General features: G+C 36.9%; 1 protein-coding gene and 1 long non-coding RNA gene across 3 annotated transcripts; both read right to left on the reverse strand.

Moving 5' to 3' along the window:
- Positions 1 to 1467: 1467 nt before the first annotated feature.
- Positions 1468 to 2523, reverse strand: LOC149484999 (uncharacterized). The gene is made up of 2 exons (XR_016316157.1): positions 2166 to 2523; positions 1468 to 1765 (listed from the first exon to the last, which is right to left on the reverse strand). It is a non-coding gene; the product is annotated as an uncharacterized LOC149484999 (long non-coding RNA).
- A 2-nt stretch (positions 2524 to 2525) lies between these two features.
- LOC149485000 (uncharacterized) lies at positions 2526 to 10273 on the reverse strand. 2 transcript variants are annotated; one of them, XM_089699711.1, is made up of 7 exons: positions 10060 to 10273; positions 9271 to 9500; positions 8277 to 8441; positions 7844 to 7922; positions 5023 to 5226; positions 3703 to 3862; positions 2526 to 3407 (listed from the first exon to the last, which is right to left on the reverse strand). In XM_089699711.1, exons 1-6 carry the CDS (start codon positions 10123 to 10125, stop codon positions 3710 to 3712), a joined length of 897 nt encoding a protein of 298 aa, XP_089555837.1. In that variant the 5' UTR covers positions 10126 to 10273; the 3' UTR covers positions 2526 to 3407; positions 3703 to 3709. The 2 variants fall into 2 exon arrangements, with proteins under 2 accessions (XP_089555837.1, XP_089555836.1); XM_089699710.1 differs by having other exon boundaries at positions 3707 to 3862; positions 10060 to 10272.
- Between the last annotated feature and the right edge of the window lie 2852 nt (positions 10274 to 13125).

Consider the following 13125-nt stretch of genomic DNA (forward strand, 5'->3'; position numbering starts at 1 on the left):
TACAATGAAAAAAAATGTATTCAAGGGATAAAAATAATTAAATGTTTCTTGATTGACAATTTTGCTGTATTTTATTTTAATTTATATGCGTGAAATGTCACTTTGACAGTACATAAATATTACATTATACCGTAGAGGGAGAATGTACTAGAGACGACATCGGCGTATACCCGAACGAGATGGCGAATCCTTACGTCAATGTTGCCAACTATTACAAAAACTTTTTATCCGAAAAACTGGCAAAATATCTATAAATGTTTGGGTATTTTTTTGTAAGATAGGTTTATGAAGAAAAAGACAGATTTGAAAAGATTTTGTTATTTATTAACTTAACTAGCGACCCGCCCCGGCTTCGCACGGGTGCAATGCTGATACTAAATAGTAAATACACTACAGAAAAACTGTGAACGTTGTATATAAAAACATAGCGGCCCGCTCCGGCTTCGCACGGGTATAAAATATATAGCCGGGCGGCCGGCCGGTACAAGCGCGGATCCAGGGGGGGGGGTCATGGGGGTCATGGGCCATGCCCCCCCCTGGGCCATGTGCACGACCTAAGTGGACCACTAATTTAATATTAACTTTTGAAATTAACAAAGTAATATTGTTCAACATGATTTTTTATTAACTTTTGAAACATAAAAGTAATATTATAGAACAATGAAATCAATTTCAAACGGAAGAGAATATAGGTAACAAAAATTAGAGGAAAAGTTATTTACGATCGATCTGAGATCGGGATTAAAAAAACTATAACTGCGGAATAAAGTTTAATGGTAAAGTTGTAGGTATTTAAAATATTTATTACAACTTTTGCTTTTACACTTCTCGCAATTAACCACAAATATCGAAATATCCCAGTTCATATATTTTTTATAAAAAAACAAGGCTAAAGTTTAGATATCATTTCAATCAATGGTAAATAATAATAGAAAATACAGTAAAATTAGGACAAAAAAGGTCAAGTGCGAGTCGGACTCGCGCACCGAGGGCTTCGAACAAACCTAATTGTTTTATTATGTTGTATCTTTAAATGTTGCTTGTAGCAATTTTTTCTTTGTCTGTGCTATAGGACGTGGGGAGTACCTTGTAGGTTGTGATTCCCTTGCAAGTAGTTGCTAGTTTCAGAATATGCGGTTTTAATTGCTATTTCTTCTGATTCAGATTCAAATTGAATTTGAATCAGAAGACAGAATAATATCTTATAAAACAGATACGGGAATAATTACGAAAAACATGAATTTTTTATTACATTATATAAAAAAAAAAATTAATCTTATAACCCCTTTACTCATGAACGCAAATGTAATGTAGGTATTCAATAATTGATATTCACATCAAAAACTTAGGTCTATTATACCTTTAAGCAGTAATAAAATCAAATTTCTATGTCAACGCAATTAGAAGATACAGCCGTAAATGTAGTCTAATAAAAACGTACTGGAAATAGTTCAAATTAAAAGCAAATTAAACGAAATACATTTATTTGAAAATGAACAGCAAAATGACGGTAGAAATAAATGGGCAGAGGGTCCGCGATAATGTGCGCGCGAGTAGCAGACGAAAATGGACGACTCCGCCGCTCGTTCGTTCTTATAAAGGCGCGCCGCACCTCGGTGAGGAAGGCGCGGGGGGTGGCCTTCCGGATTTTACTCCAACACCGCCTCTCCTGACGGGGCAGGGTCCTCGCTGCCTTCAGTGGCAGCTGCAGCTCGTGTGGAAGGGCCAGCTTCGCAGTCTTCAGCGTTATGATGTGCATCGTAACCTGGAATATACAAAAAAACCGACATTGAAAAAAAAAATACTTAAACCAATGCAAATGAGGAAAGTTGAACCGGAAAACCGAACCGTGTAACAAACTTTACACAAACATTAACATTTAATATTAAAAAAACATTTCACGATTTTGGGGAAAATTTTACCCTGTACTGGTATCCCTAATGTTAATCACATGATTATACCATAAATTTGAAACTACGTAAAAACAAATGGCGTCCTGAACAACAAGAACACTTCGTAATTTAGTCGGATAACACAAAAAAATGTTTACGTCTATTTCGATGAAAATATTATATATTTGTAGATAATTTCACATTAGAGTTAATGAAAATGTATCAACTATATCCAGTTCTATAAAACAATATACTTCAAATAAGTTTACTTACGTGTGAAAGGTAATATTTGGTAATCTTCGTTCCGGCCGATTTTTACAACCAATCACACTACAACGCACCATATTTTCACTTAAAGTCGGATTAAAACAGATCACTGTCAACGTTTATTAAACTTTGAAGTCACTTAACAGCGAGAAAAAACAGAAAACTAGCAAAACAATGGACTGTAGCCGCTTGTTTGGGACAAACTGCCTTTGTCCCCAACAAAAGAAATCGCATAACATGAGAGAAACAAAAAACAATGTTTCTGTCTCTCTTGCTCTTAGCTTTATAGTCATAAGTGTATTTCTCTCACGCATTCCTTGTCATTTTAGTGCCTCCTCTATGGTTCATTCTCACTCTACGCATTATACAATATTAAAATAATGATTGTGTAACACATAATATGCATTTTATACATTCAGGTAAGAACATATTATTATATATATTTTATATTAACCTACTTTTTCTGATTTTTGATCGTCATACAAACAATTTTAAAATAATGAAACGTGAACAAAAACTGATGAAGATTCTATATATTTGAAACGAAATGAAAATATGAGTCTTTTAGATAATAATTAAAAAAACTTATAAAGAGAAGTTACCAATATTAATAGTTCACACTGGACGGAACTAAGCTATGATGATTAGTCCTTAAACAAACGTTAATCATAATTGTGATAATTTATGAGATTAAAAGTTATATCATATTAAAAAGTCTCTAAAATGTTTTGACATTAAAATTTTAAAGATATTAGAATGTTAACATTTATGTTATTAATGTAAAAATTAAAATGATTTACTTTACTATCCTTGTCTATAAACCAGCTTTGCTATGTTTTGACTTTAGATTTCCATACACAAATACCTGACAATAAGCCAGCCAAAGCTATCTCTATTGATATTTAATGCATTATAATTTATGACGGAAGTTTGTTCGTTTGTTTCTCCATTTTTCCTATTGCAAAAAGAGATCAATTTTTATTGGAATATAGGCTAGAAATCACACAATATTTAGAAATCGCGACCAAACCGCACACTGAAACTAATATCTATAATAGACCACACATTTCAAAGGATTGTTACATTCTATATCTATGTCTTTTGAAGATTATTATTCATTATTTTTAATAATATTAAAAAGCACGTGCAAATGCATTTCGCTACGAGTATAGGCATACAGCTCCTAAATTACAAGTCTTCCAAAAGCATCCATGTTAGTCTTCATTCCTTATCCTGCACGATAACATCCTGAAACAAAATAAAATATTAAGGTTAAAAAATTCAACATGTGCTTATGACAAAAGGACAATGGGGTAGAACGAACGAACGCTTGGGCAGATAGTAATCACTACATAGTATAAAGCAAAGTCGCTTCCCGCGTCCGTCCTAATGTCTATATGTATGTATTTTATTTGCTTTTATTTTATTTTTCGGCACACGTACCGCGACTAAAATTTTTAAAACTACACAGCAAATTTTGATGCAATTTTTTTGCGGTCGAGGCCGCGGACAAAACCTAGTTAGTATACAAAACAATTCTTACACACCCATTACATCCTATCTTCCTCCTTCTCCCGCTTCCTGCGGACTGCATTGTCCTCAATCTGCTGCCGCAGGTCCTCATAGTACTGATCGTTGACTTCCTTCTTCTTGCGGGCACGCTCTTTCTCTAACTCGTCGTTGTGGGCCATTAGAACGTTCGCCTGTAATATATTTAAAAATAGTTTTCATCTGAGAATAGAAATATTTTGGATTTTTGAATAATTTGGAAAATCCAAAAGTGCACGCCTCATAATTTTTTTTTAATAAATATTTATTAATTATTATTTTTGTTTATTTAATAACAATTAAACCACATCGAATCAGACCCTGAAAAATGAAAGGGTTCTATTCCTGAGCATACTCAAGCGTAAGAGAAAAAAAAAGACTCGATTAGTAAAGTACTTCGGTCGCTATCGTGTTAACAAGAAAAAGGATCCGCACATACAGACACACGGACGTCCAAGACAGAACTTTTTTAAACTGTTTTTTAACTAGTTTTAATAACAAAAATGACATCAAAAATATCATGAACGTTAAAAATAGTGTTTTTTCTTAATATGTGTGTGTATGTATTATCTTACAAGTGCAATGTATGATACATAAAGACATTTTAAGTTTGAAAAATCAGATGTTTTGCGCGAAGTGACAGTAGTACCCACCTCAACGCTTCGCTTATGAGGCGTGCAATACAAATATCATTGTAATAAGTTTGAATGAACGCACTCTGTTTGATGAGTTACTCAAAATAATTTACAGCCTCTGATCTACTCCCTCTGGTCTACTGTCCCTGGTCTACTGCCCGTGGTACTGCGCTGGTCTACTGTCCCTGGTCTACTGCCCGTGGTACTGCGCTGGTCTACTGTCCCTGGTCTACTGCCCATGGTCTACTGCCCCTGTGGTACTGCCCCGGTCTACTGTCCCTGGTCTACTGCCCCTGTGGTACTGCGCTGGTCTACTGTCCCTGGTCTACTGCCCATGGTCTACTGCCCCTGTGGTACTGCCCCGGTCTACTGTCCCTGGTCTACTGCCCCTGTGGTACTGCGCTGGTCTACTGTCCCTGGTCTACTGCCCATGGTCTACTGCCCCTGTGGTACTGCCCCGGTCTACTGTCCCTGGTCTACTGCCCCTGTGGTACTGCGCTGGTCTACTGTCCCTGGTCTACTGCCCCTGTGGTACTGCCCCGGTCTACTGTCCCTGGTCTACTGCCCCTGTGGTACTGCGCTGGTCTACTGTACCTGGTCTACTGCCCCTGTGGTACTGCGCTGGTCTACTGTCCCTGGTCTACTGCCCATGGTCTACTGGTCTCCTGTCCACCACTCACCGCATCGCTGAACACCATGTCCCGCTTCTTCTCGTCGCGCACGTGTTGCTTGTTCTCCTCCATCTGCAGCAGCAGGCAGTCCCTCAGGTCCCGCTGCTCCTCATCATGCTCATCCTTCTTCCGTTGGTCATCCCGGAGGTGCTTCTCGAGATATTCACGCTCGTGCTTCACGTCCAAATCGTGTTCACGGTCTTGCCGCTCATCCTGGAATGTTTCAAATGGATTTAATGAAAGAAAAGACGTGTGGCACTCGGGGACTGCTGCGGTAAAGCTATTGCATGCTATGCCTTCAAGCCACACCTCCGTGCCCGTGCTCCGTGCGTAGCCCTTATATTGAAGTAATGCGTAAGACGGATACCATTCCAAAATATCAAACATGCTGAACGTAATAAAGTTTTCACTTCTGCCGGCACTCCCGGAGTGCAACCAGTCTTTTTTTTAACACCACAGTCAGTATCTATATACTTAATATTATAAAGCCGAAGAGTCTGTTTGAACGCGCTTATCTCGGGAGCTACTGGTCCGATTTTAAAAATTCTTTCAATGATAGCCCATTTATCAAGGAAGGCTATATTATATCATCTCGCTAAGACCAACGGGAGCGGAGCACTGCGGGTAAAACCGCGGAGCACAGCTAGTAATTAATATAAAAACTTGAGAAGTGTCAAGGGACACCCGGATGGAATGAAGTTACTAAATAACTGAAGAGCTTTCTATGATTAACACATAGGATAGGTTTTATCCCGGAATTCCTACGGGTACGGGAACTATGCGGGTTTTTCTTTGAAAACGCGGGGGGAAGCTAGTAAATTAATAATTATTTATTACGCTACACGAACCGGCACGGCTGGGAAACACCCCGGTCGCGACAAGATGGCGCGTGACTCATCCTTTCAACCCTATTTTCTATTAGATCACATTTCCGTTAGTTAAAAATATTTACTTATAATTAAAGTTATAGCAAGTATAAGTTAATAGTGCTTAATATACACTCACCGGCACGGAATCTTGGCCACTGCAAATTTTTGGGTAAAATAACACTATTTCTTTTCTACTACAAAATTCAATAAAAATTTAATCAAAACTAGTTACTTTAATGTTTTTACTAACTTTTAGTAATAATTGGAAGTTTATAAGAAGTACTACCGCGTAGATATGAATTAAACAAGAATTTACGCTTTTCCTGTGAAATTTAAATGATTTCTTAAAAAATGCACAAAAATTAAAAAGAACGTTTCCATAAAAAAAATTGAACCTTTTAATATAGGGTGTTTCCTTCTCTTTCCTTAAACACTATTTGCATCCAGCCTGGCATACTCTAGAAGACATTTTTGATGTCCACTTGAGCTATAGTGTACCAAACGGCCCCAGCTGTATTTCTAAGCTTATCTAACATTGGTGCTGGGTTGGAATCGAACTTAATGTTTCTTTTAAGCATGTCCCAGATGTTTTCTATTGGATTAAGATTCGGGCTACGAGCTGGCCACTCCAATTTTTCAATAATAACCTCTTGAAGGTACTCTTATACGCATCGTACGACACGCGGACGTGCGTTATAGTGTATTAGTAGCAAATTTTCTTCACTGATAAACCTGTAATAGGGCTGAACATGTTCCTGGAGAATTTCCTCAATGTACCTGATCAAATTTAAGGCATTATCTACGATAACTAACTCCGTGCGAGCATCGGAACTTATACCTCCCCATACCATTATTGACCCTCCATGAAAAATCGCAGTTTGAGTGTGGTGATGGGTGAAAACCTCTCTTCTCGTCTCCTCTATACTGACTCTTGGCTATCAGAAGCTCGTAAAGTGCCTTAGCAGTCATCTGTGAACACCTCACGAGCGCACTGGCTGTGGGTCCTGTTTTCATGTTCTCGTGCAAAACGAAGACGTGCTTCTCTGTGATGTCTGAGGAGTTCTGGACGGTGTGCTGGTCTGCAAACCTTCAAAATAACTTCCTTCATTAGTCTTCTCACCGATTGCTCACTCACATTTATTATCCTGGTGTTTTAGAGCCGGTGGTGTATCTCAAAAACTGTCAGAAAGCCATTTCTGAGTATCTCTTGAACAATAAACGGGTCTTCTCGAGCTGATGTGCACCTCATACCTTCATTTCCTGGTCTGCACATGTAGCTACCAGTCTCCTGGTATCTTCTCCATGCATAATGCACCGCTGAACGTGGTACGTACTGAACATTAGGTACTTTACGCTGCGGCAGTCATTGGTCTAACATTGTGATGGCCTGAGCAGGTTGTTCAGATGTTAACGGCATTTTTTATTGTTTGTTATGATCATTGACTACAGTACAACAATAACAATATCTTAAAACGACATAAACGATATCGAAAAAAGTTTTAAACGAACAATTCGTAACTTCGGCGTAACCGCACAAATCACAAATTTCGAGTAACTCTTAAAAAGTGGTAAAATATTATTCTCAAACTTAATGATTTCTTACCATAAAGTTAAACAAATAATATGTTAACATATCTGCATACAAAAAAATCGTGAAAAACACTTTAAACTTTTTTTATCGGCAAATTTGTAAGTGGCCAAGATTCCGTGCCGGTGAGTGTACTTTGTGTTCAAATTAATTTATCAAAATGTGTGCCAGTGCAACCATTTACATACATATCATTTTGTTATAGCTCATTATTTTTTTTGAGAACACATTCAGTAACTCTTTAATACAATTTTTACATGAATTATTTAGAAATAGAAATAGAAATAGTTGTTTTTTTTTTCAATATAAAAACAACTATTTCTATTAAATTTTCATTTAAACCTAATTACTAGAATAAAATAAATATAATAACCTCATCAGCATAGTATTCTGAAGCCAGTTTATCATCATAGTCATCCTTTTCTTGGATTTTTCTCTCTCGCTCAGCAATACTGCAATATAAATTTGATCAAGTGCTATAAAAAAGCTCATAAATCAAATGTATCCATGAGCATAATACAGTGTTTCATTTTTTATTTCAAATAATATAATATACTTATTTGTAAGATAAATTCTCAATGAAAACTTATAAATAAATCTTGTGCTCTAAAACTGCTTTCCACACTCCAAATATTTTAATTCTGTATTTTGATTCAAAACCACAACTAAAACTCTTCAAAAACTAAAGGACTTGAGTAAATCTTTAAAATTAGCAAAAACAAAGTTATAATCCACAATTTTCCTAATTATAAATCAGAATTTTTATATCACTAATTGAATAGAAGTCGGTTAAAAACAATACTTACACAGCATCACTCCTATCAGAAGTCTCATGGCGCTGTCCATCAATCCTGCGCTCCTCGATGTTGATCAGTTCTCTCTGCATGTCCTTAAAGTCGGCGCAGTCTTGCTTGAACGAGATTATGTCTTGACGCAGTTGGTCTGATTGTTCTTGCTGATGCTCAATGTATCTGTGATGTTTATAATAGTTTTAATATGTGAGAATTGTTTGCTTATTTATGACAATCCATACTAATATTATAAATGCGAAAGTAACTCTGTCTGTCTGTCTGTTACTCAATCACGCCTAAACTACTGAACCAATTTGCATGAAATTTGGTATAGAGATATTTTGATACCCGAGAAAGGACATAGGCTACTTTTTATTGCGAAATATGTACCACGGGCGAAGCCGGGGCGGACCGCTAGTATGTTATATTTATACATTACATCATCGCGTTTACTATGTACTAGATTTCCGCCCGCGGCTTCGCCCGCGTTTGCAAAGGAAAACCCGCATAGTTCCCGTTCCCGTGGGATTTCCGGGATAAAAACTATCCTATGTGTTAATCCAAGTTACCCTCTATATGTGTGCTAAATTTCATTGTAATCGGTTCAGTAGTTTTTACGTGAAAGAGTAACAAACATCCATACATCCATACATCCTTACAAACTTTCGCCTTTATAATATATATTAGATATTAGATTAGATGTATATGTTATGTTGTAAAGATCTAAAGAACCCCAAGTTATTTAGAAACCTATTTCAGGCACCAGTCACTAGATTATAAGCTCACAATTTGTTGTTTATTTATTCTACTTTACTAGATATTATAAACAAATCATATATTATCATATAATCGTATTGTAATAATATAATGTATAATAGTTAACAAATAACTAATAAAAATTCTATGCCCATCCATAATTCTGGAACATTCTGATATTATTAACTGCTAGACCAATAAGGTCAGAGCCTAAAAAACAAGCTTATTTGCCTTAGACTCAAGTTATACACACCTTTGATTCTGATCAGCCATAGCCGCACCAATTTCTTGTCTCACTTGCTGCATGGCCGAAGACTCCACACGAATCTGGTGTCTCATCTCTGCATTATCCTGACACTGCTGCTTCAAGTCATTACGATACTTCGTGTCTTTATCCATTTGAGCTTGTTCATAGCGATCATGGGACTCGTCACTTTCATTGAACGAGTCATGGAGATTCTTGTGTAATGTTATATCATCTGACTGCAGCCAATAGGTAAAAGTTAAATTTAAAATGAGTTTATTAGAAGCATGTTGATTAATTAATAAACTTAAAACCAACTTAAACAAAGGATATTTGGGGGACACTTGTGCTATATATTCTAAAGCCATGTGTTCATTTATCACCAGATCATGATTGATGTAACATAAAATGAAAAATGTATCATCATAGGTACCTAATACCTATATGTTGTAACCGAGTTAGGTACATCAATAAGTTATGTACACGTATTTTGTAGTTTTATACATATTTTTCTTACTTTCGCATGATTTAAGTCATTACTTGGATGACCTAGATCTTTAAAAGAGAAATCAACCAAGAAAACTCCAGTTGTCACGTATCGTATGCCTAATTTGGAAGACAATATTCGCTTCGAGTATTAGTCAAGACCTAATTAAGTATAGATTTTAAGCATATAAAGATACATTAGGGATAGTTATAGAACAGATGGTCATTGAGCTAATTCAATATTATTGCAACAACAAAATAAATCCAAACAAGGATTTAACTCGTAGGTGTTAATTTAATTCTTATACTTACTCTATCTTGCCGCCTACGTTCCTTGTCCTGCAGATAACTGCAGTCTCCAGATTCGTAGTTCTGCATTAGTGCTTTTTTAATTCTTACTTGTTAAATAAAAATATTTTCCGTGTGACGTTTTGCGAAAAAACACGAAGATTGCACCAAATTTCAAGGTTGTGGATCAATAAAGGTAACGACTGTACCAAGACACCAAATAGTCCAAATACTGCGACACAACACAGGGCCCAAGCTTGCAGCCTTGAAACGATCACGAAACGATTGCGGATTGCCGGTAAATTGAAAACAGACGGAAAAAGACAACTGACCTTAGCAACTGACAGTTACAAGTTACAACTTACATGTCCACAGAGAACAAATACTAAACTTACGCAGTAGGCCTTGCAGTAGGCGGATACATAGAGGAATAATGTATAGCTGGGCGGATACCACAGGCGCATACCTACGCAATGCGACCGCGACGTGGCCACAGAACGACGCGACGGGCTAATGGCCATTGTAATCATCGGCAAATTTTCCATTGAATCATTAATAAACGTGGTCTTTATCGTAGAGATGCCAGTTAAGCTTTTATTATTGAAATTACATACATATTTTTCGAATACAATGCTGGCTTTACTTTGCAGACTTTGTGGAATAGTGCATCAACGGAATGCCAGAGCAGGCAATATAACTATTTAATAATCGCAGCTGTTAATAATAAAAAAAACTACAACAATACATAAAAATATAAAATATGCACTATCTGGATGCTCTTTATTTCATTCGGTCATTGCTCTGTGCTCCGTTGACGACTCGCCTTAACATCCATACTAATATTATAAATGCGAAAGTAACTCTGTCTGTCTGTTACTCAATCACGCCTAAACTACTGAACCAATTTGCATGAAATTTGGTATAGAGATATTTTGATACCCGAGAAAGGACATAGGCTACCTTTTATTGCGAAATATGTACCACGGGCGAAGCCGGGGCGGACCTCTAGTTTTCAATAAATTATGTTAGTGTAGATTTAATTCCTCATTAAAATATATTTATACAGGGTGTAATCGTTAAGTGTGCACAGGCGATTTTTCCGTAAGTATTACAGATAACAAAAAACTTTAAACTGATATCGAAAGTACTTAACCTAATGAGTAAAATGGCCGTAATAAATTTTTAAAAATGAATCGAGAAATATCAAAAAAATTATCTTTAAACCCTCCCATACATTAAGTATGAAATATGAATATCCCATATACACATAATATTATGAAAGATTTTAGCTTTCTTTTTCTTTTTTGGTTTTCTGCTTTAATTACTTCGCAAATTTGAAGTGGCATTTCCACGTTTTTCCAGGACATTTTCACGCATTTTCCGGATATTTTCCGGGGATTTTCCGAGCATTTTCCGGGCATTTTCCACGCTTTTTTCGGACATTTTCACGCATTTTCCGGATATTTTCCAGATATTTTCCAGGCATTACCCAGGCATATTCCAGAGATTTTCCAGGCATTTTACACGCTTTTTCCGGACATTTCCACGCATTTTCCGGACATTTCCACGCATTTTCCGGACATTTTCCAGAAATTTTCCAGACATTTCCCTGGCATTTTCCGGTTATTTTCCGGGATTTTCCCAGACATTTTGCGGGAATTTCCCAGGCATTTTCCGCGAATTTTCCGGGGATTTTCCGGATGTTTCCCAGACATTTTCCGGACATTTCCCTGGCATTTTCCGGACATTTTCCACGCATTTCCCAGACATTTTCCGGACATTTCTCAGGCATTTTCCGGATATTTTCCGGACATTTTCACGCATTTTCCGGATATTTTCCAGGCATTTTCCACAGTTTTTCCGGAAATTTCCACGCATTTTCCGGATATTTTCCAGACATTTCCCAGGCATTTTCCGGGAATGTCCCAGACATTTTTCGGGGATTTTCCGAGCATTTCCCGGGGATTTTCCAGACATTTTCCAGACATTTACAGGCTATGTCAGGGAAATGTCCGGAAAATGCTTGGAACTAGGGAATCCAATCCCGCAAACGCGGGATCCCGCTAATGCGGGATCCCGCACCTTTTTTGCGGGATCAAAAATGCGGGATTACTCATGCGGGATACCGCACGTTCGCGGGATTGAAAAAAAGTAAGAAAAATAGGCTCAGACGATGATCGGAACTATTATCGGACGGAACGGAACGTAATCAATGTCAGTTCCAGTACTCTATGACTGGGGATTCCCCTACGGCGCACGGGGATTTGTACCTTTGCGCGCGGTCAAGTGTCAAAGAATTTGCGTCTGGGGGAAGTATTTGGAAGCTGTTTATACTTATGTAAAGTCAATTCCGCCTACAAGTGTGGAAGACGAGCGTGCTTTTTCCGCCGCTGGCTATTTATGCAACAAGATAAGATCAAATCTAAAAGATGAAACGTTAGATACTTTATCATTTCTTTCTTTCAATCAGCTTATTTTTTTTAAAGTATTTTCAAAAAAGAAAACTGATGTTAAATGCCTCTAAAACCAATGAATAATATGTTCTATTTCAAATAAAAATCTTAATATGAAACGTGAAATATTGTGAATATTGTATTGTCTTAAACATCATTATATTTAATTTATAATATAAGTGATAACTTCGATTAATGTTGATAAGAATAATTAAAAATATTTGCGTGTATTTTCTTTCTTTAAATTACATGAAACAAAAATAATAATAATTAAAATCAATCCCGCAAATCCCGCGGGATCCGCGGGATTGATGATCTTAATCCCGCAGGCTTGCGGGATCGCGATTTTGATGCGGGATTGGATTCTCTACTTGGAACATATCTGGAAAATACCCGGAAAATGCGTGAAAATGTCCGGAAATGCGTGGAAATGCCTGGAAAATCCCCGGAAAACGCTTGGGAAATGTCCGGAAAATTCCCGGAAAATATCCGGAAAATGCGTGAAAATGTCCGGAAAAGCGTGGAAAATGCCACTTCTTTGCGAAGTAATTAAAGCAGAAAACCAAAAAAGAAAAAGAAAGCTAAAATCTTTCATAATATTAAAATGTATATGGGATATTCATATTTCATACTTAAT

The sequence above is a fragment of the Colias philodice genome, chromosome 10, assembly GCF_061535455.1.
Source record: "Colias philodice isolate Cphi_HAF_F1 chromosome 10, ilColPhil1 Martin Lab GWU primary, whole genome shotgun sequence".
Lineage (NCBI taxonomy): Eukaryota > Metazoa > Arthropoda > Insecta > Lepidoptera > Pieridae > Colias > Colias philodice.